Genomic DNA, 25,941 nt, shown 5'->3' with positions numbered 1-25,941 from the left:
TATTTTTGTTAACATTAGGGATGAATGTGTACAATATTTGTTAAATTAGTATATTATAGATGAAACTGATGCAAATTATATTACGCGGGTATTTTAAATAAGAGTCAAAGGGATTAGTTTTTTGTAAGAACTGAATTTGGTCTTAATAACAGTGCAAATAAGTTTAGCCCAATGGAATAATATGCAATTCGAATGTTAGAAGTGAAAGTCAAATGATATCACAAATGTTATATGTCAACTCTACTCTAAAAAAAATAAAAGAACTAAAATAGTACATGTCAACTAACCCAATGTTGCAGAAAACTTGGTCTTCAGCTAAATAACGAGAATAAATTATATCGAAATCATAACTTAATTATGTCAATTAAGAAAAAAACAAAGGGAATTATGTTATAACTGACCAAATTTGATTTTAGGAGAACCATTTTGAAGTCATAATGATAGATAATTCACACAATATAAAGTTTAATCAAAATTATTCGATGTATATAATTCAAGACTGTTGTTAAAACTTTCATTTGAATTTGATTTGTAAACATAACGAATCAAGTTTGAAACACATATTTGCGCTCGATAAACAATAGGCTCTGATTGGTTCATGGATTTTAAATTAAGGAAAATGAAAATAATGTAAAGGAAAAGGAAATCAAGAACTTTTGAAATTTCCCTTGTGTTTGGTTCCTAAATAAAATGGTGATGAAAATGGCTCTGTGAAAATTTTGTTTGGTTTCTATGAAAAAAAATGTGAAAATAACAATGAATTATTAAATGAAGTAATTTAATTTTCTATCAAAGACGTCAAAGAAAAAACAATTGTTATGTTAAAAAAAAAAAGAAAAAAGAATTGTCAATATTAATCTAATTTAATAATTTATTGTTATGATGTGTGTAAGAGAGAAGAGGAAGAGGAGAGAAGAAAGGAAAAGAGGGAGAGAAGAGAGAGAAGAGAGAGAGAGAGAGAGAGAGAGAGAGAGAGAGAGAGAGAGAGAGAGAGAGAGAGAGCTAGGCTAGAGAGAAGAGAGAAGAAGAGAATTACATGGCATTTTCCTCACTTTTTTTGAGGAAAATGTATTTTTCTAGTTTTAGTGTAATTTTTTTTCCATTTTTTCCTCTTAATTACGTTACCTAGTATTTTACCTTACAAGCAAACATGAAAATTAATTTACCTAATAATTTCACCTTTTTACTCATCATTTTTCTTGAACTAATCGGAGCCATAAAGTTCGACACAAGTTAGACCTCAGTCAGAAAGTTATTCGAGCTCGGTTAGTATTCAATCCGATTAAATCTTATTCGAGGTCAACTGGAAACATAACTTTGAAAGTTCGAAAAGTATTCAAGTAATTACTTGAAATAATCAACATGCACTCAACTTGGCTCAGTTAGTTTACTCCTTTAATGTTTAATCTATATAATATTGAGGGTTGATTGATGATAACTAGTTATAAAATAAAAATATATTCAGACTACCTCTGTAGATGAATTATATCACATTAAAATTTGCAAATTGAAATTTTATAATGAGATGATGAGATCAAAAACTTATTGCTTCTCTTGTAATTGTCAACCCAAAAAACGTAACGTGGTGTGATGAGTTTATATCGTGTCGTTGACTCGTCTTGCATTTTTATTTTTTTACGAGACGATGTTCATTCCGTACCTGGCCGGATCTACTGCCTCCATTCAGACAAATATGTATATGCCTATGCCAATATAAAAACAATATATATATATGTCCACTCATTCCCCCCAAAATCCATATACGAAAACCTTGGAAAAATATCTTCCGGCCGACCAGGTGCTTTATATCTCCGTCGTCCTCCACCATGGCCACCAGCACCATCGTCGTAGATGAGAGTGGCAATTATGGGTTCGAGAGAAGTGACATGTACGAAAGCAAACTCGCCGGAAGTGTTGAACAGTACGGACAACACTTGTTCCTATGCTACAAGTCTCATGAGTCGTGGCCTACACGCGTCGAGGAATCTGATGCCGATCCTCTCCCTAAGCTTCTCGCCTCTGCCCTAAAAGCTCGTAAAGACGACATTAAACTCAAGGTCCGTACTTAAAAAAAAAATATTAATAGCAGAATTGAATATATTATTTTAGTTGTTTATATTCTCACTGTCTTTAAATGTTGTGGAAAGTAGTCGGTACGAGCGCACCATACACCATGCATATTTGTTTTCCTATCAACTACACATTGAAGAAGAAGTGAAACTTGTGTTTATCAACCCCTGTATTACTATATTTATGCATAACAGATAGTCAACAAGAAAACCTAGGTTACTCGATCTGCATCGATTTATCATTTATACATAATTCGTAAAAACATGATATAAAGTCAATACATACTTAGTGAAAGCACAATATATATATATACTAATTTGTTGCACTGATAACTAAAAAAGTCCATTTTTGACCAAAAGCTACCGGAATTGCCCATGTGCGACTCATAGGAGAGAATGGATGGGCAAATTCGCCAATCCACAAGGTTTTTGGTAAAAAGAAAAAAAAAAAATAAAAAATATAGTTTTGGGGGGCAACTAAAAAACGGCTAAAGTTTAGGGGGCTAAGTGCACTTAACCCAAAAATATATAGTTTTGCATCTCGCGCGTGTGCCTGCATTTTGTCTTTCTGGTATTTAATTTTTTGGTGTATTTAATTTCTTGGAAATATATCAGAAAACATAAATATACATTTTAAATTTGATGATTTGGGAATTTGTAGACTCGTTTGACCATATGCGAGGCAGGCGACAATGGGAAGTTGTCCGATGGAGACGTACTGATTTTTCCCGAAATGATTCTATACAGGTATGAACATACTTGAGGAATATATACATGCAGCTAAACATCTATAAATTAATACAGTCCCGACTGACAAAATTCTATAATTTAGCGAAATATTAAATTATCGATCTAATAATTTAGTACGTTTTTATCGAGTCGGGACCGTAAGAAATTATTACTTAAGCAAAATTATTAGTTTATCGAGTATTAATTTATCGAGGTTCTACTGTTTATTCATTATTAAATTATTGATATTGCCTTTATTTTAATTGGTTGGAAATCGTGCGTCTTTGTTTTGGTTTACTGAAGGGGCTTAATAGAATCCGAAGTCGATAGCTTTGTTGAGGATGTGCTTGTAAATGAAAAGGCTAAGTTGTCTGGAAAGATCGAAAAATTGAGTGGCTCATACGTATTTGTCTGTTGTCATAACAATCGAGACCGAAGATGTGGGGTTTGTGGCCCGATTTTGATTGAGAAGTTTAAGGAAGAGATTGAATCCAAAGATTTGAAGAAGCATATATCTGTGACTGCTTGCTCACATGTAGGAGGGCACAAGTATGCTGGCAATGTGATCATCTTTAGTGCAACTCCTCATGGAAAAATTGCTGGTAACTGGTAAGGACTACACTTTTCTGTGCTTTGTGTTTTATTTTGTTTCAACTATTAGTACAAGACTTATTTTTGGCTAAATGTGAAATTCATGAGTGACAAAGTTCCGGCTTAAGAGCTGAAATCGCCGATTTATTGTCTGGAACGACGATAAACGCCGCTTTGGCGCACCAGAACCATGAGTCATCCCTATTTGAAACAATATCAAAAGTTGTTACTAAAAAGTGACAACATTTTGTATGATGTCAGTAATTGCTCATTTTGTTGTCACTTAATAATTTTTTATGTCACTATATAATTATACATAGAAGTGACGACTGATAATGAACATCAAACTGGATAAGAATTGCAAAATACATATTTAATTCGGAGAAGGGTTATTAATGGACATTGGTGAAAATATCGAAATAAGTTATGCATGAAACAAAACTCATGAGCAAAGCTTGTGAATCACGTCAGATTTCAGTAATCCATTGTCGTTTAAACTCCTAAAAGTTCGTTTTTACCATTTTAGGCAAGTTTTGGATTCAAATCATAGAAAAATCGGATTAGGATTCCGCAGATTGGGTTGTTTCCAAAATTACGAGATCTACTAGAATCACGCTCTAACTCATTTTTGAGATTTTTGGTAATTTTTATTATTTTCCTAGTTTAATTAGGGTTTTCAGTTTCATTAGTATAAATAGCTGCCTTCAGACTTTATTTTGAAAGAATTTTCCAATTTTAATAAAATATTTAGAGTTTTCTCTATTTTCTAGTGGATTTCAGAATTTTCGGTGGATTTCGAATGTTATTTTGTTATTTAGGATTAATTCATTCCAATTAGTTCTTCACCGTGCTTTCGCTCTGCGTCACTGAAAATCACATTTTATTGTCACTCTATAGAGTTAATGCCACCTTATTAGTAATTCATAACATTTGTTTTGCCTGATTAACAATGTAAAAAGAGGTGTTATCACTCCAAAAATTATTTTGTTGCATGTGTGTCCACATACATCATAAAATGATTCATGCTCTTTTTTTAAGGTACGGGTATGTTACACCTGGCGACATTCATGAATTGCTTGATAAACAAATTGGGCGGGGGGAAGCCATTGATCGGATTTGGAGGTGTGCTTTCTTTCTTCATCTTCCTTTTCTTAATATCTAATTATTGTTTCGCAACAATGAGAAGGTATATAGTACGGAAAATTCAACTTTTTAATGTTTCTGTTTCGGACACGTTTTGTGTACAAAACTAAAGGACAGAGTTGCCGGACACCTTATGGACCATTTCACAATTTCTGCAAAATTGGAAACGTATTTGAATAGTAAATTTTGAGATATTTGTGTTACTTCCCTAATCAATTACATGATTTATTGATCAACTACAAAATGATAGATTATAATAATTTTAATTTTGAATATATTTGTATTGAAATATAAAATAAAAATTATATATAAACAAAAACTTATATTTGTTTATATAGCATATTTATAAATATACCCATATACTTTTAAAATTTATATGTTTCCCCTAAGTTCATGTATCCCCATTTTTCCAACATGCCGTTTCGACATGCCCGTTTTCATGTTTCCGTGTATGTGCTACATAGATGAAAAATGAATATTTTATGCATATCATGATTATATACAGGGGCCAAATGGGTGCTAATGTGAAAAGAGTTGAGGAACCGAATCATACTAATGGAACAAATGTGAAGAGCAGCGAGAAACAACCCGAAGAGATTGTTGCTGCTTCGGCAAGTAATGGTGGAGGGTGTTGCAGAGGTGTTACTGGATTTTCATGCTGCAGAGACGAGAATGTTGAGAAGAAACCAGTTAAAAAAGGACTCTTTTCGTGGATAGGGAATGTTGAGCGACGCCACGTTATCACTACTGTTGCAGTGGTGGGTGCAGTTTCTGCAGCTGTTGTGGCTTATGGTGCGTACTGAACTCTACTATGGCGACCACTGTGCGCGAAAAAAATGGAATACACTAGATAATCGAGTTATTTGAGATTTTGATATACTATTGATTGGGTTTGTATAATCATTTTTTGTTTGATCTTATATTCTTGTATGTGTGTATTTATTGTTGGAATTATTTCAATAATTATGTGGGCTCACATATGTGACGTAAATGTGTATGGCTATCTAAAAGAAAGTCCAAATTAATTGTGATCTAATAAAGATTATTGGGTTGGACTTATGGGTATTAGACTATAATTATGGGCCTAATGTGTAGAGACAATTAGGGCTTAATTGTGATTTATTGATGGGGCTGAATCACAATTATAGAATAACTGGAATCTACAGTTATATAAAGGGTCGTGGTCCCCAAAGAAACGCAACCATTCCGTCTCTTCTAAAATCCATCGTTAGAGAGATAATTAAGGAACTGCGGATTCTTTGGAAGACCTGTCCCAAATCCGGTGGAGATTCGAAGACTCGATTACATGATGTAAGGTACGCTTCCGTGTTTATGTTTAGGTTTAATTCTCGTTGATTCAAGCATGTTGGTTCTTGGGAATTCGTATGTATGTACGATAAATTTTCTAACAAGTGGTATCAGAGCCACCGTGTTTTGAATTTTCGAGAATTTATGAAATTTATGAATTTTGTTGTGTTGTATTCAATTCGGCACTATGTAGCTTTGATTTCATGAATTCGCTGTCATGGATCAACATATAGGGTTTCTAATGCAATTTTATATTCAGTGATTCAAATTGCATGGTTATTTTCGTTTTTTGGATTAATGATTTTTTGTTTTGGTTAAGTCAATCATGGTTATCGTATTTAATTGTATGCAATTATTCAATTGATGGTTGATTTATTTCATTATGAAATACGTTCGTCTGGCCTGGTGTGTGTTGATTGATTTCAATTTGAATAATATTTCCATGTTCAATAATATTAACCGAATTAAGGTTTGGTGTATATCTGACATTCGGATCAATGATTAAGGTTTAAGGAATTAATTTTCAAATTCAGTATGATTCTATGAAGTTATCAATCGTTGGTTGATTAATTTCTATTAGTGTTAAAATAATTTGGTTTCAATCCATTGGATTGAAGAATTAAGTCTTACGGCAAAAATCTGAGAATTCCAAATCTGAAATTTGGGGCAGCGGCCATCAGGTCAAGCCTGCTGCACCGTTTTTCAGTACCACCAATTTCATCGGCCGTCGTCGACCACCAACCACCGCCCCCTCACTTCTTTTCCGGCGTCCATTAGGTGAAATGGGCGGATTGCGTGCGGTCCTATTATTACTGATGTTGGGTGGCGTGATTCGCCTAAAGGGAAGCCGGAGCGCCGACGGTGGATTCCGACGGCGTTGATATTTGTGGGTTGTGTGTTTCCGGCGGTGGTATGTGGTATTGATGGTGGCGGTGGAGTTGGCTGAGAGGTATGACGGCGGTTGATTTGCTAGAGAGGCAAAATTAGGTTGATAAAGTTCTAGCAAATTACAACTTACCCCAATCAAGTTTTTTGAAATTACAAATTGACCCCATATTTGGGTTATTCCTGATTTTGGGCTGGGGTCAATTTATAATAAATGAAAATCTGATTTTGGGCCCAAAGCTTTCGAAAAGTGCATTTCAGTCCCCACTTTTAAAGTTTCTTCGAAAACAGTCATATATTTTTCAAATTAAGTATTTCTGAATCTTAGGTCCCTTTTCACTCAAAAGCTTTTCTTTCAAAATTTCAATTCAGTCCTTTAAGTTGAAAGATTTTCTGGTTTTGGGACAAAGGCAAATTTTAAGGAATAAAAAGTTGATTTAAGGTTTTGGGGCCATTTAAAACATTTCAATTATTTTGAGGGACCGAACTAATATGTGAATTCTTTTATATTCATTTAAGGTTTTGTTTGGTCAATAAAGTGAAATTCATTTTGAATTTCAAATTCGGTTTTCTAATGCTAATTTGGGGAATTTTCAGATTTTAAAGTTCATGCCTTATTAGGCTTAAATGTTTTAATTAATGGGTCGAATTAAGGATATGAATTAATTTTTTAATTCAATACGTTTCTGACCAAGTATAATTTAAACATTAACGAATCAAAATATGAATACGGTTATTAATTAACCAAATAAGGTTTGACTCATTCGGCATTTGACTCAAAACCCTTGTTTTAAGTCTAAATTGAGTTACTGATATAGTCCAAATCCATATAAAGTTAGATTTATTGGTTAAGATTTATTTTGGCCACTATCTAAATAAGATTGAATTGTGAGCCCCACATTATCTTTAGCTCAAATTCAAAATAAAGATGGGTTCGATGTTTTCAATGCATACTCATTTTTTTATGAATAACCATATTACTGAGTTTGATTCGAAAACAATACAGTGAGGTCTTTAGAGCCTTAGCGTTCAACGACGACTTTTAATTTTTTGAGTAATTTTTGGGTACATCTAATGACTTGTTATTAAGTTTGTCTGACATTTAAAAGAACTAATTGAAGCATGACGCCACCCTACGTGACCTCTCTGTGTAGATTAGCTAATTGAGAATGTCAAGATGTTTATGTGTATGTGAATTCATGCGAATTTTAACACTACCCCTACGGTAGGTTAATACTTGGCCGAACCACATATGCAACTGTGGTAATAAACATGTGATAATTATTTGGCTCCATGTGAATAAAAGTTACATCCCTACGATGAACTTATTATTTGACAGGATTTATTATCAATGTTTGATTACTACAATAAGAGTGTCACTTACAATTAATATTACTGTCCCTACGACTTGATATTAATGTTGTGCTAGACATCTTGAGATGTATTCCATAGTTAGTTAAAATTTCAAAGTCAAACTTTGGATTATAATGTGAGCATATTGATTTTATTTACGTTCTCTATTTAATTTATTTATATGCTTACACATTATCTGCCTATAATACTTTGTGCTTAATTGCACAAATATTTTTATTATTACATATTATGGTGCATAGATCTTGAATTTGTTTTTGGATAGAACAATAGAAGAACCTAGAGTATATCGTCGTTCTATTTATAAAATTTAAGATCATTAGGTGCATCCATTTTAAAATAATTTTTTGGGGGCATAAGGTTTAATTTGGGGCTACGTACTAGAAGGTTCCTTAAAGATAGTAAGGATACGTTTTATTTTAAAACGATAAAGTTGCAACAAATTAGATAATGATATCTATTGTTTAAATAAGGTATAAAGAAAAGGAACATAAATGAGCACATTAAGTAATAGTCTAATCTCATTTTGAGGTATATCACTTCCGTTAGTGTGGTTTCGCTGACTTGAAAGTGAATATGGTTTAATTTATTTTTCTACGTGAATGGTCAATATAAGGTTTGTTGTAAAACATAAATAATAAAACTTTGACCGTTCACACGAAGAATAAATAATTAAGGGAGAAAAGACTAAGTGCTAATTTGACTAGTACATCTTAAGATAAATCATTATAATTGCAGTTTACATCTGAGGTACGTTGAATAACGTAATTATGCTTGTTTCTCACTTTAATCTGTTCTAAAATATATTTTGACTTTGTACCTAGACACATTTAGTGAATAGATCATGGGTTACACTGTTCACATAAATGTGTATATAAAGGGTTATTCACATAACCAACATTTAATTGATGTTGAAAGATATACATGATCTATAAAGGTTACGTAAGATTTGGGATTGAGACTATGAGGACTCTTAGGTTTTCTTTTGAATTATGAAATAGACATTTGGTACCGTCATTAGATGAATTTAGATTTTCTCTTGAACAAATTCGGTTAGCTTGTTCATTTGAAAACATTAAGCTTGGTCTATTTCATAATTCAAAATTTGACCTATAATTTAAGTAAAAGTCTCATACAGTAAAATCTTACATAAGCAATTTAAAATGGTACAAATTTCAAGAATAGAACATTCAAGACATTCAAAGAAGTATGATAAGTCATTCTTCTTTGCTAAGGTACATTTAGGAGAAACATTAAGTGCTGCAATATATTATGTTTTAAAAGGGGAAATTTAAAATCTTTTAAGGATGTTGAGTTTGAGGGGAGAAATTTAGATTATAGACATTGTCTTTAAAGATGAATCAATTTGATTCCTAGTACTGCTTTTGACAATGTACATGTCTTTGTACTTGTCATTGTTTGAAAAGTAGATATAGAGTTTTGATAAGACAATATTGAACAATTCCCAATCAAGCTTTGGTAATAGTCACTTGAGAGCAAACTCAACAACCTTAAGAGAATAAGGCATTAAAGATGAGTTGAAATTTAGAATGACAAGACATTAGGATCTTATCGAAATGCCATAAGGTGTGAATTTCTTTGGTTACAAATAATTGAGACCAAATGTAATTCAAATGGGCAATATTGAAAGATATATGGTACGTTTAGTCATTAAATATTTCACTCATATCGACTCTATTAAGAGATTAATGGACACAAGGAATATGTTTCTCAAATAGTAATATTTTTGGAACAATAAAGTGCAACCATAAAATTTTAAAGATTTGAAGGATATTGATTGCAAACTAAAGTAGTCCATTAAGGAAATTAAAATTCCCGTTAATGATGTTACAATCCTAAGCTTATAATTATCTCATATGTACTTTGAGATAAATAAAGTTAATGATTGTACATTCTCAAGGATCAGTGGGAGATAATCTCACAACAAAGTAGACTTGTTTAGTCTCAATTCAATGCCCAATAAATATTTTAAATAAAAGAATGTACGTATTTGGTTAAGGTGTGCATAAAGTTAGGCAGATATTTGAATAACCCTATAAAGTGGATCATTTAGCAAAGCAGCCAAATGGGTTATACAGTAATTATAGGGAATGTAAGTTATATACATATGCTCATTTATCAAAATCAGATATTTTGGGAGATCGTGTGGTTTATTCATGATTTTGATTTTTTATGATGCTTAAAGTATAGATCCATTTTGGTTAATGTAAACCTAAGTGATTGAGCTATTTTGACATGAGTGTTAAGCAAACACTTTAAGCTCTTTTCACGATGGTTAAGTTCTGGTAATTTTTAGCATCTTATTTTTGAATATAGCTATAAACACTCGTTATTAGGCTGCACATGTTGATTTGTATTAAAGTTATACGGTGACAATATTTAACAGCTATAATTTCGAACAACAACAAGAGCTTGTGAAAGTTCTTTGTTGTTAAAGGTACAAAGTGAACAGTACATAGAGCATATTAAGATAAACTCCACAATTGCGGATCCGCTTACTAATGGATTAACACATAAGGTATTCATGAGCATTGCTCATGTAGGTGTTATATCATTTAAGGATATTTTGGTTCAGTGGGAGTTTGTATGTATGTGTACATATAAATACATTTTGGTAGCTCTATGATATGTTTGGACACAATTTTGTGTATTTGGTTTTCTGCAGAAATAAAGTATTTGGCTACACTTTGTACAATTATGTAAAGCTTTGGTCTCAATAAAGTTTAAAGTAGGACCAGTTGGAAATAGGCATGTTAAGATCACATTATATGTAATTTCCATGCTACACACCATGATTTGATCTATGTCGTTTGGCTATATTGGTATACGTGATTACTGTTGGGTTTAGACACGCTCAATGTGACGAAAGCCTCTTTAGTCCTATATTAGTATGGTCAATGGACGAGATTGTAAGGAATACCTTTTTATATGATAGCAATTTTGAGCTCATAAGGTGTACACATTTATAAGGTATATAACATATGTGGCCCAAGTGGGAGATTGTTGGAATTATTTCAATAATTATGTGGGCTCACATATGTGACGTAAATGTGTATGGCTATCTAAAAGAAAGTCCAAATTAATTGTGATCTAATAAAGATTATTGGGTTGGACTTATGGGTATTAGACTATAATTATGGGCCTAATGTGTAGAGACAATTAGGGCTTAATTGTGATTTATTGATGGGGCTGAATCACAATTATAGAATAACTGGAATTTACAGTTATATAAAGGGTCGTGGTCCCCAAAGAAACGCAACCATTCCGTCTCTTCTAAAATCCATCGTTAGAGAGATAATTAAGGAACTGCGGATTCTTTGGAAGACCTGTCCCAAATCCGGTGGAGATTCGAAGACTCGATTACATGATGTAAGGTACGCTTCCGTGTTTATGTTTAGGTTTAATTCTCGTTGATTCAAGCATGTTGGTTCTTGGGAATTCGTATGTATGTACGATAAATTTTCTAACATTTATTACTTCCTTGGTTGCATGATTTCCGAATAAATAAGTTGTAACGGGAATCCCTTTATTGTGGATATATTCTACCTATTAAAAGGTCGTGCAACAAAGTCTTTTATGTATTTTTTGAATTGATGTTTGTGTGCTACTTTGACATTATTAATCCGTAAATGTGGTTTTAATATTTTTGATATGATAGTGTTTTATTTTTGTGTACAATAGCTGATAGTACAGGTTAAATTTGCTAATTGAAAATAATAAAACTAAACCAAATTTAATATTAAAAAACTAAAAACTTTCAGACTTACTCACACTCGTCGCAAACATAATCGACACTTGGGACAAATCACATTACGAAATCGTCGCAACATTGACGAGTGGCTTGCGACGAAAATGTTTTTTAGTCACCAAAATATTCAAAGCAGTTGCGACGAAAATATTCCAAACGATGATATAGTTTGCGACAAAACCAATTATTGCCGCTAAATGTTTGCAACTTATTGTGTATTCATCGCGAGTAATTTGCGCCAAAATAATGCAATCCCTCGCGAGTAATAAAAAAAAAAAATCCAAAAATACGAAATTGGCGATGATTTTTAGAATTCGTCACAAAACCTTATGTCGCAAATGTATTTTACTGGCTTTGCGACATGGCAATTGGCGACTATCCTCGCTCGATTTGGCGACGAATTTTGTTCGTCGCAATACCTGAGAAATCGTCGCGAGAGGTCCGTTTTCGTCGCAAGTCTTGCATTTTGGCCTAGTGCGTATATCGCAAAAGTGAGCTTCTTCGCGATTCAAATCTCATTATAATAATGAGTACATGACAAACACATTATATTTTAGTTTGAAACAATATAGAAAATTACTACTTGCACCAGAGCAATGGACGTTATGAAGTGAATTTTGAGTAACTAGAAATTCATTTGTATTTGAGATCTACCAAAAATTATTTATTTTGTGTTAGTTTTGAGGGAGGGTGCACTCCCTAAACTCCGTCATTTTTAAGCCCACCATATTATCATTCCAGGCTCTGGAACTGTAGATCAACCACTAAAATTCGAATAACTTTGACTACAATTTTGAATTCTCTTGTTTTTTACATGAATGATTAACAAAGTTAAAAAAAATCCATAAGCATTTTGTCTATAATATTCTATTAAAATCATTGTTTTTGTAAAATAATTAAATATTACATTAAGCTACAAAACATTATTTGAAGCTAAAGTAGTCTTTTATATTTATAAGAATACTTTAAAAAAAAAACATATCAAGAGAAAATTAATTTTATGATTAGAACGATGTCATGTCATTTTTTTTTTTTTTAGAAGAAATGTGATATTTTATTACTCATTAAAAGTCTCCATATCAGGAGGTAGAGAGGGTCCATACAAACCAGCTAGCTTAAACAACTCACTGGCAAGCACATGAGCCAAGTTATTACAATTTCTCTTAACAAATGAAAATCAACAAGAGCGAAAAGAGGTAGAAATAATCCTAAGCCAAGTCGCCGAGGGGCGTGAACCAACAGAAGCGGACCAGAGATTCACGGAAGGAAAATAACGAGCTCTAAAAAGATTGGAAAGAAAGAGATTTGGATTTGTGAGAATTCGCCAAGTTTGCTTTGCAAGCATGGCAAGATTAAAGCTTCGTAAGTCTCGAAAGCCCATGCCCCCGTTTTCCTTGGATTTGCACAAATAAGCCCACGACATCCATGCCATCGATCGTGACGTTCCATCCCCCCCACCAAAATCTCTGGATGGCCGATTCAATTTCTCTAATTAATCCAAGGGGTAAGTTGAAGCAGCTCATAATGTATGACGGAATAGCTTGGAGAACGGCCTTTATAAGTACCTCCTTGCCTGCTTTAGAGAGTTGCTTCTCCCCCCAACCTTTGATTCGGGCCCACACTCTATCCCTCAAAAAAACTGAAAATTGCTTTACGAGATTGTCCAATTCTCACTGGCATCCCCAAGTATTTATCGTGGCGGTCCACAACATGAAAACCTGAAGTGGAACGAATGATGGTTCTAACATCCAAAGAGGTGTTCGGGTAAAATGTCATGGTGGACTTGTCCAGGTTGATGACTTGACCTGAGGCAAGAGCGTTGTCATTCAGGATCTGGCGAAGGGTAAGTGCGTTCGTCTCAAAGGCTCGGTAGAACACTAGTGTATCATCGGCAAAGCAAAGACATGAAATCGTCGGAGCCTCATGATCAATCTTAATCCCTTGAAGATCTCCCCTCGCTGCAACACTGTGAATCATAGCCAAGAGAGCTTCAGTACAACATATGAATAAGTAAGGTGAAAGAGGATCTCCTTGCGTGAGCCCCCGTGACGGGCAAAGTGAGCCAAATTGATAACCATTAAAAAGAAAAGAGTAAGATACCGAAGAAACACATAACATGATCAAGGCAATGAACTCAACAGGGAAACCAAGTCTACATAGAATTTTCTGTAAGAAAGACAATTCAATTCGATCATATGCCTTACTAATGTCCAATATAATTAGTTTGCTTACTAGAATTTGATATAATGAAATGATTGATTTCGTAAGAAATGAGAACATTATCGCTAATCAAGCGTTTAGGAACAAAGGCAGATTCGGTAGGCACGATAATACCATTTAAGAAGGGTTTAATCCTATTAACTCTAACTTTCGAGCCGAATTTATAAATAACATTACACAAACTAATGGGCCGATACTCTGTGAGTTTTTTATGGGCACTTCACTTTAGGGATAAGAACAATGAAAGTGAAGTTGAGTTTACTCGAAAGTTTCTTGTGATTAAGAAAATCAAGTACGCACTCAAGAACATTAGTACCAAGAATATTCAGTATTTAGTGTAAAATAATAAATACTGGAATACTCTATCGATCACACTCTCTTCTGGATTTGTTGATTGGAAGATAGATGTAAAATACTCTGAAATCACCTTCTCGATATCCTTTTTTCTCTCTTTCCATGAACCCATCTCATACTTAATCCTATTCACCCGGTTAGTCCGCTTTCGAGAAGATGCCCTCGAGTGAAAGAAACTCGTATTTCTATCCCCTTCACGAATCCAGTAGACCCTACTCCTCCGACGCCAATACATGTCGAGATCCACATACAACTTTTCGAGCTCACCCCGAAGAGCCCCAATATCCTCTACCACCTGAGCCGACTGATCACCCATCTGTAGTTGATGAAGAAGTTTTTCAATCTCTGCAATGCGTTTCTTTGGGTGCTGAATCACATATTTACTCCAATGAAGAAGTGCCATTTTGCAGTTTTCGGTTTTGCTAAGAATATCAGCAATTGGATCAGAATCAAACTGCGCAGCCCATTGATTTTGAACTATCTCTTCGCACTCATCTCGACGGATCCACATTGCCTCGAAGCGGAACAGTCTACGACCTCTAGCACGTACTTCGGTGTCGAGCACGCTGCCAGAATGTCTCGAAATGTTGCGATTAGGGCTGGATTTTTTGTCCGTGTGGAAATAAATTAAAGAAAACAATTCAAACACTTCAACAACTTATAAAAATTAAAGTAACTCATAATTTCTATATCTAAATTAAATTAAAACAAAAGGGCTAATATTTATTTTGATCAATCAAAATTGGGACCAAGACCATAGTCCATATCTAATTCTTGTGAAATAGAATGCGAGTAATTTAAGTGAAAAAGCAAAAGCAACAAAAGAGTCAAGAAAATCAAGAAAACAAATTGCCTAGTCAAAAAGTAAATTACCAACGTACATTAAACCTTTATAAATTAATACAATCATCACTAGTAAAATTCTATTAATTTAACGAAATGTTTAATAATTTAGTAGGTGTTTACTAAGTCGGGGTCGAAACAAATTATTATTTAACCGATGTCATTAATTTATCGAGGTTTTACTGTATACGATGTTTCACATTTTCATAGTAAATGGAGCTGCTTTGGACGAGCCGGGCTATTCCAGACAGTCAAAGTTCATCACCCACTCACCTGTCGCCACGTCATCTAAACATTACCTGCTACTTCCTCTTACAAAATATAGTCAAAATAAAAAAAAGAAAAAAAAGGAAATAGAAAAAGGCATTAATAGCACACCCCCTATATTACGACTACAGTGACTATGAGTATTAATATACCCAACTCATAACTTTGTCAAGTCCTTTGCTCAAAAGCTCTTCTTCGAATAAAGAAGAAAAAATATATTTTTTTTTTCTTAAAACCAACCTTCACATGGCATAGAAGTACATATGTATACCAAGTTGTTTGTTGAATTGTAATATTTAAGTGATGTGTATAAAATTACTCTGGATTGTGCATGTTTTGCGCAATATTTTCACATATGTAGACCTTGTATTTGAGCATAAATTTTCACATATATGGAACATTTTGTTCTTGATTATGCCCCTAAACCGACACTAGATACACTTTCTTTTCTTTCTAGTTATGCGCCTAAATTGCACATTAGATACACTGCTCATTTATTTAATTTTAGTTACTTGTATCAATTACGTACGTGTGAGCACTTACATTTGAAGTGCATATATTTTTTATGTTTATCTATAAAATGGTTTCTCTTTCCATTTCATTACAAGAAAATTAATAATATGTGTGATATTTTCTTGTTAATTGCATCATTAGATTTTTCGTAGAGAAGGTAGGGAAAAAAAAGACAAAATATAAAGTGTGTGACATACAGCGTAGACGAAAAATGCGCGATGCTTTTTGATAAGAATCGTGATATGGGAAAATATAATGCTTTTTTATTATGCCCCTAAAATAATGGCTCTCGATTGTGCATTTTTTGCACAACCTCCCCCTCCCCTGAAATTCTCTATAGGGATTCACATAAGTTAGTAGAGATCTTGAAAGGGTTAAACTTTTATCAACAAAGTATGAAATCTTAAACATAAAGCTTGTAGTTTCTACGGCCAATGTTTTAGAGCCGACATTAGGGTTTTTTTATGTTTTTGTTTTTTAAATAAAATTATAAGGGCCCACGGAGAATGATTCAAAACTTCCCTTCTCAAGACATGGAGGATATTGTTACAAAGATTAAACAATCAGCACTCTCATGATTTTCCATACTTCTCGATGTATACCTCAACAAGCTTTATAAGTTTGGAATGAGATATAGAAATGTACAAATTAGTTGATTCCGTTGTGTTAGTAATTTGGTGGGATTGCAACTTTATCGACATACACCTTAACATTTAAAGATCTTTATGGTTAAACTTTTATCAACAAAGTATGAAATCTCTTAAACGCAAGCTTGTAGTTTCTACAACCATTGTTTTAGAGCCGATATTAGATTTTTTATTTTTTGTTTTGGAATAAAATTATAAGGGCCCACGAAGATGGATTCAAAATCTCCCTTTTAGAGAGATGGAGGATACTGGTACAAAGATTAAACATTGAACAGTCTCATGATTTCCCATACTTCTCGATGTATACCTCAACAAGCTTTACAAGTTTGGAGATGCACAAATGTACATATTAGTTGATTCCGTTGTGTTAGGAATTTGGTGGGATTGCAATGTGCTAAGAACTTTATTGACATACTTCTTAACATTTAAACATCCTTTGACAAATAGAGCGGGATTATAGCTATATTTATCGTAGTGTAAGTTGTATCGCAAATTCCCTCGACCAGTTTCTTTATATGTACAAATACAATTGGTGGCGAGTTAGCAAATCATACATAGTTTCGTGAGGCAACGGCTCCGAATCATTTTTCAAAAAAATATTATATTTATATAGAGATCTGTTATCTTACCATAAGTGTGGTATTAGTGCATATTTTGCACATATAAAACGAAGACACCGTAACCTGAATAATACATACTATATGTGCTACAGATAGTGAATGTGCATATAGTTGTTATATCTACCGTCTATTGTGAGGGATAGACGTTGGTATGTGTTTATGTGTCTACAGTTGATAGAAAGACATCTTGTGGTTCACGATGTATTGTAACATCTTCTAGTCATTTTTTTGTTCTAGTTATGATCCTTAACAGTACAATATATACAGTCTTGTTTTGTTTTAGTTATGCGTCTAAACCGCACACTTAATACACTTCTCATTTATTTCTCTTTTATTTATATCAATTACGTGCAGGACTTAAATTTGAAGTACATGTATTTTTTATGTTTATCTATAAATTTGTTGCTCTTTTCATTATATTAGAAGAAAATTAATACAACGTGTGATATTTTCTTGCTAATGGCATCATTTCATCTATTTTAGGGAAGGCAGAAGAAGAAGGGAAAAAAAAAAAAGACAAAAAGACAAATATTAAATGTGACATAAATGTTTGACATACAATGTAGATGAAGAATGCGTGGAGCTTTTAGTTGAGAATCGTGATATTAGAAAAGGAAAGAGTCTTTATAACGACTACAATTGTTATGTGTATGAAATAAAATGTGAAATCATTCTCTCTCAAACTCTTGTCCAAAATATGAATAAAATGTTTTTTTCTCCTCTAAATCAAACACACTCACATCACATTAAAAAAAAAAAAAAAAAAAAAGTTGTTGACTTTAATTTTTTTGGTTAAGCAAATTCAATTTTACTTTTGCCTGGTCTTTTTCTCTCTTATCATTTCTCGTCTGAAAATTACTACACTTCCATGGAACAACTAACATTCCAAACTCTTGTGGGTATCTTCATTTCTTTTCTTAGTTTTGGTTCCGCATTTTACTAAGGGCATCTCCAATAGAGTATGTAAAAGGGATTTCTAAATTTGATTTTAGAGATCCAGTTAGAGCCTCGGTCTCTAAGAAAAAATCTCATCTCCAATGAGGAGTTCTAAAAAATCAATTTTATGTATTCATTTATAATTTATTTCTTATAATAACTAGATTGTAGTTTAGTTTTGTACATTAAATTTTCGATAATTAGTTTTTATTTACATTATCTTAATTTTTTAATATATATCTCACCTAGGGAAAACATTGATATTTTTGTTTTTGTATTTTCAACAACAAAAATAAATATTTCAAGTAACAAAAATAAATATTTTAACCACAAAAATAAAAAATTAATTTTCTTAAATTTTTTATTAAGGAAAACTTTAAGTTAGAATTGTATGCAATCCTAAATACAGGAAAATATTTAGAAACTTTACGAATAGTCTCTATTTTAGAGACTCTTCCGGACCTTCAATGGTATTGAGTCTTTTACCAAAGTCTCTAAAATATGGAGACTCATGAGTTTTAGGAACTCCATTGGAGATGCCTTAATGGGTTTTCTGCAACCTATTTTTGTTCTTCGATAGGAAAAGAATCGTATTCTTTTTCGGTTGTCGATGTAGACTTAGTTCTGCGAAGAGCCGAAGACTTATTTCTGCCATTAGATTGGTATAGCTTTGAGGAGGTGATTTAAAAAATGCCAGCAAAGCTTTTATGTTCTTTAACAAATTGCTGAAAAGAATTGGATGTTGACTTGAATTTTTCAACTATCACAAGGACCCATCATCCACATGAGCTATGGCCTTCTCAAGAATGCCATGATTGTTCAAGTAAGCCTTGTGAGACCCATCTGGTATCAAGGACGGCCCCGGAAACCCCATCTAGACATGGCCACCGGTTCGGTTACAACCGGAATCGGAACTAGAACCGGATCGGGGTCAACGGTTTTTGCACCGAACCGAAACTAGAACCGAAATGTTTGACCAGAACCGGAACCGCAGCTGAAACCTAGAAAATCGGTTTGGTTCCCGTTCCCCATTCTCGGAACCGAGAACCGACAGTTAGAACCGCGAACTGGTTTTTTTTTTAAGAAAAACAATAAAATTTTTTATTTTTTATACTAAAACTAAAACTAAAACTAATTTTTCTTTTTAATTTTTAATTTTCTATGAAATTCATTTTTTAATTTTTAAAACTAAAACTAATTACTTCAATTTTTTTAAAAGTAAGAAAATATTTTATTAAGTATTTAAAACAAAAAAACTTTAATATTTTTAAGTTTTCAAAGTATTCTTCCCACTGTTTTTTTTAATAACTATTTTTAAGTATTTTTTTTAAGTTAAATTTAAAAAGAAAAAATATATGTTCAGTTTGCAGTTTTCAATCTATGTTTGCAATTGCTTCGTCTCCGCCCTACCATAGCTAAGAATTGTTCGCAGTTTGCAGTTTTAAAATTTCTATTTGCAATAGCTTCACCCCTATCTTGCTATAGCTAAGAACCGAATGGCAAGAATTGTTCGCAGTTTGCAGTTTTAAAATTTCCATTGGCAATTGCTTCGTCCCTGCCGTGCCATAGCTAAGAATCTTTCGCAGTATGCAATTTGAAATCTCCGGTTGCAGTTTTGAAATCTTTATAGCTAATAATCGTTTGTTTCGAGCCTAAGAATTGGTTGTAGTGTCAAATCTCTCCATTTGATTTTTTACTAGTATTTGTTGATTTGATGGTTTAGAGAGAGGAGATAGACGTGAAAAAAGGAGAGAGAGAGAGAGAGAGAGAGAGAGAGAGAGAGAGAGAGAGAGAGAGAGAGAGAGAGAGAGAGAGAGAGAGAGAGAGAGAGAGAGAGAGAGAGAGAGAGAGCGCGCTTTTGTCTGAAGAAGAGACACATAGAGAAATTTGTGGAAGAGAAAGGCGCAGTGATATGTGGGATTTGTTTTCTCACTTACGTAAATAACTAATTTCATAAAGAAAAAAAAATAGTTTTGAGGGTATTTATGTCTAGTAACTTAATTTTATTTAATTTATATTTTTTTTTTCTGGGTCAAAAGACCTAAACATATATTCATCTAACCATTATAATCTACACTCGTGTAATTTCAAGAAATATGACCTCTAGCCAATTTTTTCTGTCTAAAATTACTAAATTGTTATAAGTATTTATAATATCTTTCATTTGTTATATTTTCCTAAGTTACTGTGACAGTCACAGTTCATGTCATCTTATTACACTCTTAAAATTTACACCCCCCCATCCCAACAAAAAAAATATATGTAAGGTTAATCCCCTCTAAAAAAATAATTGGAGAAAACCTCTTTGTTAGTTTGGATAATTAGTAAACGTAAACTACCAATTGCACCCTTACTCCCTTCTGTTACGTCATTCATTCTTCTTTTTTTTTCCTCAATCTGCCTTCTCTCCTGTGTAATCTGCAAATAGCAAAAAAACCCCTATGATAAATAAATTAGCAAAAGCCCCCCAGCGAAATTTAGTCAAAGCAGAAACCCTCCTGGTTGACTTTTGTGTAGCTCACTCGATGGATGTGCGGTTGGCAGCTTATTTTTTGACGTGAAATGACAAAATTGTTCCTCAAAATATATGTATGTGTATATATACTTTCTTTTTAATTTAATTGTTCAGAAATTAAAATATAATTAAAAAATAGTAAATAATTAAATTGAAAAATTATTAAAAATTTGGTAATCAAATTAAGTAATACATTTTTTAGTGATGGAATTTAAGTTTTCTTTTGATGTAGGAATAATTTAAAATATATATAATAAAAATAGAAATAAATTAAAGACCCCATTGTACCTTTATAATTAAGATATAACAAAAATAAAATAATTAAAATATTTATAAAATATAAGAACTTATTAATTGCAAAAACCCGGGGGTATTTATGTCTTGTTATATTAAGTCAACACTCAAATAAATAATGGGCCGAGTGTGCTATATAAATAATATCACAAGGGTGTTTTGCTAGTTTATTTATCACAAAGGGATTTTTGTTATTTGAAGATTACACAGGATACTTTTTACAGTTTACTCATCTTTTCACCCTTCTCACATCATTCTTTCTGCTATCTCTTTATTTTTTTTTCTTGATCTGCTTCTCTTCTCATTTTTTTTCTCCTTCTCTCTGAGATTGAAGGGGCGGAGGAGTTCAGCAGAGGTGGTGCATACCAGTTAGTACAAGAGCGGAGAAATTTATAGTTGGAATAACTTGTTGGTGATTGGATGTGGAAATTCTGGGATGGCGGCATTTGTGGGTTGTGGTGGTGGCGGGATCGATGTTGGAGGGGAATGCGGTGAGACGGACGACGTTAATGGTTGGGATGGTGATGGTGTGGCGTAGCGACGACATGGTGACGATGGAGGCAGATCTATGAGTTTTGGGTATATTGAACGGAGGATGGCGCGGTCTGATAAATTCGCACATGTTGGACCCTTAATCAACTACGTTCAATAGTCGATTAAAATTTAATTGACTATGTTCAGTAGTCGATTAAGGTTAATTGCTACGTTTTTTAATCTATTTTCTAATTTTCGGATATTGATTCACTATTTCGCCACGTGTAGTTGGACATGGGGCACATCAATGGTGTGTTTGTGTTCTGCCATTGTCAATCTATCGTCCGAGTTGTATAAATCAATACAATTTATGTATATTTGTTATTTTGTAAAAAAACAGATGATTTTTGTATTCGTTTCTATTGGTTATTTGTTTGGATTCTTTTTGTTGAATCGTATTGGGCTTTCATTGCCGCATTACGGTTGGTTTTGTTACTTTTAGTAGTCAATTTCATTATTCAACCACGATTTTTGGTGTCATTTCGTTAATCGACTATGTCTTAGTCGATTAATATCATAGTCGATTAGTACACCTAACATTCAAAATATTTATAAAAAAAATTAAAAACTAAAAAGAAAAAAAAAACGAAAAAGTAATTACAAAAAAACAAAAAACAAAAAATGGAGATGTGAGTAGTGAGAAGAAAATAGTGGAACAGCAATTTTGAGATAGTAAAAGAAGGGAAAAGAGCACTCGCTTTTCTCAAAGAGTGAAATGTTCAGTGGACCTCTCTCCCTATTAAAAAAAGTATTGAGTAGTTTCTCAAATAACCCCTAAATCACATAATCTTCTGGTGGCACATGTTTGGTCCGTAAAAATTATTGCAGAGTTAGAAACTATTACAGAGCCGCCGTGGTGGAAGGTGGGATGGTGAATGTGTTTGGTTTAGTGTTGGGACTTTTTCTGGTAATCCAAACCCTGTGGTTGCAAAGGCTCGCTCATGCAGCAGTTTATGCGATCTGTATCGCACTAAGCAAATGAGTCCATTCAAAGTTCAATAATTAAAAAACTATACATATATATATATATATATATATATATATATATATATATATATTATAAATTTCAAATCCTTGTAGGAACCCATCACATTCAAATATAACCTTAAATATTTGACGACATCACAAATAAAAGTAGTAGTAGTAGTAGTAGTAGTAGTAGTAGTAGACACTGATGAACAAATACATAAAACAGGGCTTTGACTTCGAGTTCAACAGAATACACAAAAGGCGAAGTCGGTTATAATAATCATATTTAGTTGTCAGTATTTTGAGAGTGGTATGTACGGCGCCTCAACTGACTTTCTGAATTTGGCTGCTGCAGGAAAATTCTTGTCGGGTCATTAGGATCAACGTATCTGCAAAACGAACACATTGTTTTATTAAAATATAAAAAAAAAAATCAACGAATAATTTTAAATCAAAAAAGAGAATAAATTCGTGTAAACACGTACGCGTGTCTCATCATCTCATCGACGGGAGTTTGTGATGCTTGGAGAGGATCCACTCGCGGCTGTGCAGCCTCTGCACTAACATGTCGGTTATATTGTCGGACAGAAGCAATTAAGTTGAAGAAGAGAGGGATAAAAGTTCCACAACCGCCTTCTTTGAACAGAATCTTGAACGAATGGGCTGAATATAGAGCCTGGTGTTCTGTACTAGGCACAACCTGAGATAACGGGTTTCAGACACATATATATATAGTAAAAGACCATAGAAGAAGCTCGAAATATTTAAAGTTATTTGGGCTTACAGGATCAACACGCCCAGAAATATTGTTGCAATAGAAAATTGGCTGGTTGAATTTTTCTCCATGAACATAGAGCTGCAACAGAAATTCCAATGCTGGATTAAAAACCGAACAAATCCAACAAATTAAACACAAGAAGCATGAAAACCGAACAAGATAAAAAGTAGGGCTAATTACGGCCACCCCCTGAGTTGTGGTCAAATCACGAAAACCCCCTCCTGTTTGGGTAACTACAACCACCCCCTCAACTATGTATTATCTTACGAAAAAACCCCTCTATAGGTAAATTTAGGGATGTTAAATCGGTAAAACCGAACCGAAATTTCGGTACGCCAACATTTCATATTGTTTACCGAACTGAATATACGATTTGATTCGATAAATAACCGAATTACATAAATTTTATGTAAAAATATTTAGAAAGAGGGGGTGGTTGTAACTACCCAAGCAAGAGGGTTTTTTTTTCGTAATTTGACCATACCTCAGGGGTGGCCGTAATTTGCCCTAAAAAGTATCGTCATTACACTAACAACTCATGCTCTACATATCTCCCGCTACAAAAAAATGTATATGATACCAGAGCCAAAACTGAATCTTTCATTCTTTCTTTTTTCTTTTCTTTTTTTAAATTAAAAGAAATCGAAGCAAAATAGTTACTCAACAATGGATTCGGGCGAAAATCGCTTTCCTCGGGATGCTGTCATATATTTGAAAGCAACGACTTTCAGAGAAAAAGCAAAACTATGTGGCACAACGGTAACAATTATTACGGCAATGGTTTTAAGAGTGGCAAACGAGGGTGGTGATATATAATACATACCAGGGGCATATCAAACGCAACAAAATTCCCAACAGGTTTGCTTGCAACGAAGACCATTCGGATATTTGACAAGAAGATAGTTCCTTTGCCTTTAACATTCCCACCTTGATTCCTGAGTGTGTAAAACACGAAAAACCCATTTACGATTATCAGTGTACAATATATTACTTATAGGCTTCGTTTGGTTCATATATTTCGAAATGAGGAAAAAGAAAACGGCTCTTAAGAAAAATAGTAATGAAAATGATTGTGGAAAATCAATTTCACTAATTTCGTTTCGTAGTTGCGATAAAAAAAGGAAAATAAGAATAATAATGAATTATTGAACAAATTTTTATCTTCTTGTGACTTTTTATGTTGAAAAAATGAACGAAAACTCAATTCCTAACCAAAATAATATATATAATGTAAAAAATTAAAAATGAAACATTAAATACGGACGATAAAGCCTGAAATTTAGCTTAAAAGTTAATCTGACTCTGACAGAATAGATAAATTGTGCAACAGTTTCGACAAACTATCGAGGCATCAAGAAGGGTGACCATATTGGAATTAAGAGTAACAGGACACAACCAAATTTATTGATTATTATCGGAAAATCTACGAATTATTGGTAGATATTACGCTACAACTATGGAGCGCAGATATATATATATAAAAAAAAAATTCAAAATATTAAGCTAGAAACACCACTATCTGCTGTCTATCTTCAACTCTATCGACTTTCAGAGTCAAAAACCAGAAGGAAAGAAACAGAAACAAATGAATTCATTTACATGCAATCTAACCATCAAGTAGCATCAAAAAGAAACTAACTGTTGTAATTGTTAAAATTAGAGGCAAATAGTTGGAATTTGTCCAATGAAAAAAACAACCACTTGAAAAAACAAAATTTACATTATGTTAGTTATGTGATCTGTGATCATAACAGAGGGTTTATTCCGATTTCCATATCAACAACAGTTATCCAATATTGATTCACATGAATACATAGATTTTAATTCGTCATGGATTCAACCAAATCAAAAAGCAAATTAAAATAACACCGAATTGCAAAATCAGAGAGAGAGAGAGAGAGAGAGAGAGAGAGAGATAAGGGGGCAAACCCAGGGATCTTGTCGATCTCAAACTCGACGCCATCTCTGGCCAAGACAAATATCTCATTGACGAAGGGTACAGGCATCCCGTTTGGGTAAAGTTGTGGATTCACAGCCATTTTCTCTAATTATATCTTAGGTTTTTTCTCTCTCTCCTTCACAACTGTTTCTTGCAGAGACGATTACAAATTGAATCACGTGATCGACCGATGACCTCCAAATATAAACGCGATTGCGCAACGACCAAATACGGCGGCGGCGACGGTGGCAGATTGAACGGAGAAATTTGATGGGAATGTTATGATCGCAGCTTTTGGAAGAGAGGACAGGAAAATTAAGATATTGGGGATTTTCAGAAAACGGCGTCGTTTAATTGCTCCCTTATTTTCTTTGTTCTCTCCTTTTTTACATACATTTCTTCTTATCCGGTGTTTACCAAAAATAGGCTGGGATATCTCCACACCATTCTCGGAACTTCTCCAATCTATTCATAACATTTGGGCTTTTATACGATTTTTTATGGTGGTCGAAAAAGCCCATTTCTTCGTATTCTTTGACTCGTAGATTTACAACCACACACTGTGACTTTAATTTATTTGTAACTTTTCAACAAGAAAACCTCACAATTCTCTTTAAAAAAAAAAGAACCAAGATCCTCTCACACTA

The 25,941-nt window shown here is 33.3% G+C and overlaps 3 protein-coding genes across 3 annotated transcripts; 1 reads left to right on the top strand and 2 right to left on the bottom strand.

Moving 5' to 3' along the window:
- Positions 1-1,886: 1,886 nt before the first annotated feature.
- Positions 1,887-5,470, top strand: LOC105969353 (altered inheritance of mitochondria protein 32). The gene is made up of 5 exons (XM_088826589.1): positions 1,887-2,057; positions 2,731-2,816; positions 3,102-3,407; positions 4,428-4,511; positions 5,038-5,470. Exons 1-5 carry the CDS (start codon positions 1,887-1,889, stop codon positions 5,333-5,335), a joined length of 945 nt encoding a protein of 314 aa, XP_088682715.1. The 3' UTR covers positions 5,336-5,470.
- A 7,418-nt stretch (positions 5,471-12,888) lies between these two features.
- LOC148766284 (uncharacterized) lies at positions 12,889-21,621 on the bottom strand. The gene is made up of 3 exons (XM_088827217.1): positions 21,441-21,621; positions 14,513-15,087; positions 12,889-13,831 (listed from the first exon to the last, which is right to left on the bottom strand). The coding sequence occupies exons 1-3, from the start codon at positions 21,619-21,621 to the stop codon at positions 13,799-13,801; spliced, it is 789 nt and encodes a 262-aa protein (XP_088683343.1). The 3' UTR covers positions 12,889-13,798.
- A 1,061-nt stretch (positions 21,622-22,682) lies between these two features.
- Positions 22,683-25,837, bottom strand: LOC105950107 (classical AGP protein). The gene is made up of 5 exons (XM_012973424.2): positions 25,285-25,837; positions 24,179-24,290; positions 23,362-23,433; positions 23,063-23,277; positions 22,683-22,966 (listed from the first exon to the last, which is right to left on the bottom strand). Exons 1-5 carry the CDS (start codon positions 25,392-25,394, stop codon positions 22,864-22,866), a joined length of 612 nt encoding a protein of 203 aa, XP_012828878.2. The 5' UTR covers positions 25,395-25,837; the 3' UTR covers positions 22,683-22,863.
- Positions 25,838-25,941: the final 104 nt, after the last annotated feature.

Source organism: Erythranthe guttata, chromosome 12 (genome assembly GCF_056151865.1).
Source record: "Erythranthe guttata isolate IM_541 chromosome 12, IM_541, whole genome shotgun sequence".
NCBI classification, from domain to species: Eukaryota; Viridiplantae; Streptophyta; class Magnoliopsida; order Lamiales; family Phrymaceae; genus Erythranthe; species Erythranthe guttata.
The sequence above is the reverse complement of the archived record's forward strand: the minus strand, read 5'-3'. Positions and strand labels throughout refer to the sequence as shown.

Bases quoted from the DNA above. Each gene is read 5' to 3' on its own strand.
- LOC105969353 (XM_088826589.1), top strand. From the start codon at position 1,887: ATGTACGAAAGCAAACTCGCCGGAAGTGTTGAACAGTACGGACAACAC. The intron at 2,058-2,730 runs GTCCGTACTTAA...GGGAATTTGTAG, and splicing joins AAGACGACATTAAACTCAAG to ACTCGTTTGACCATATGCGA. The intron at 3,408-4,427 runs GTAAGGACTACA...TCTTTTTTTAAG, and splicing joins GGAAAAATTGCTGGTAACTG to GTACGGGTATGTTACACCTG.
- LOC105950107 (XM_012973424.2), bottom strand. From the start codon at position 25,394: ATGGCTGTGAATCCACAACTTTACCCAAACGGGATGCCTGTACCCTTC. The intron at 24,291-25,284 runs GTTTGCCCCCTT...TTACACACTCAG, and splicing joins GAGATCGACAAGATCCCTGG to GAATCAAGGTGGGAATGTTA. The intron at 23,434-24,178 runs GTATGTATTATA...TTTCTGTTGCAG, and splicing joins TTGCGTTTGATATGCCCCTG to CTCTATGTTCATGGAGAAAA.
- LOC148766284 (XM_088827217.1), bottom strand. From the start codon at position 21,621: ATGTCGTCGCTACGCCACACCATCACCATCCCAACCATTAACGTCGTC. The intron at 15,088-21,440 runs GTATGCACCACC...AAGTTGTTGAAG, and splicing joins CTCCGCTCTTGTACTAACTG to TGTTTGAATTGTTTTCTTTA. The intron at 13,832-14,512 runs GTGATTTCAGAG...TATGATTCACAG, and splicing joins GAAAAAAGGATATCGAGAAG to TGTTGCAGCGAGGGGAGATC.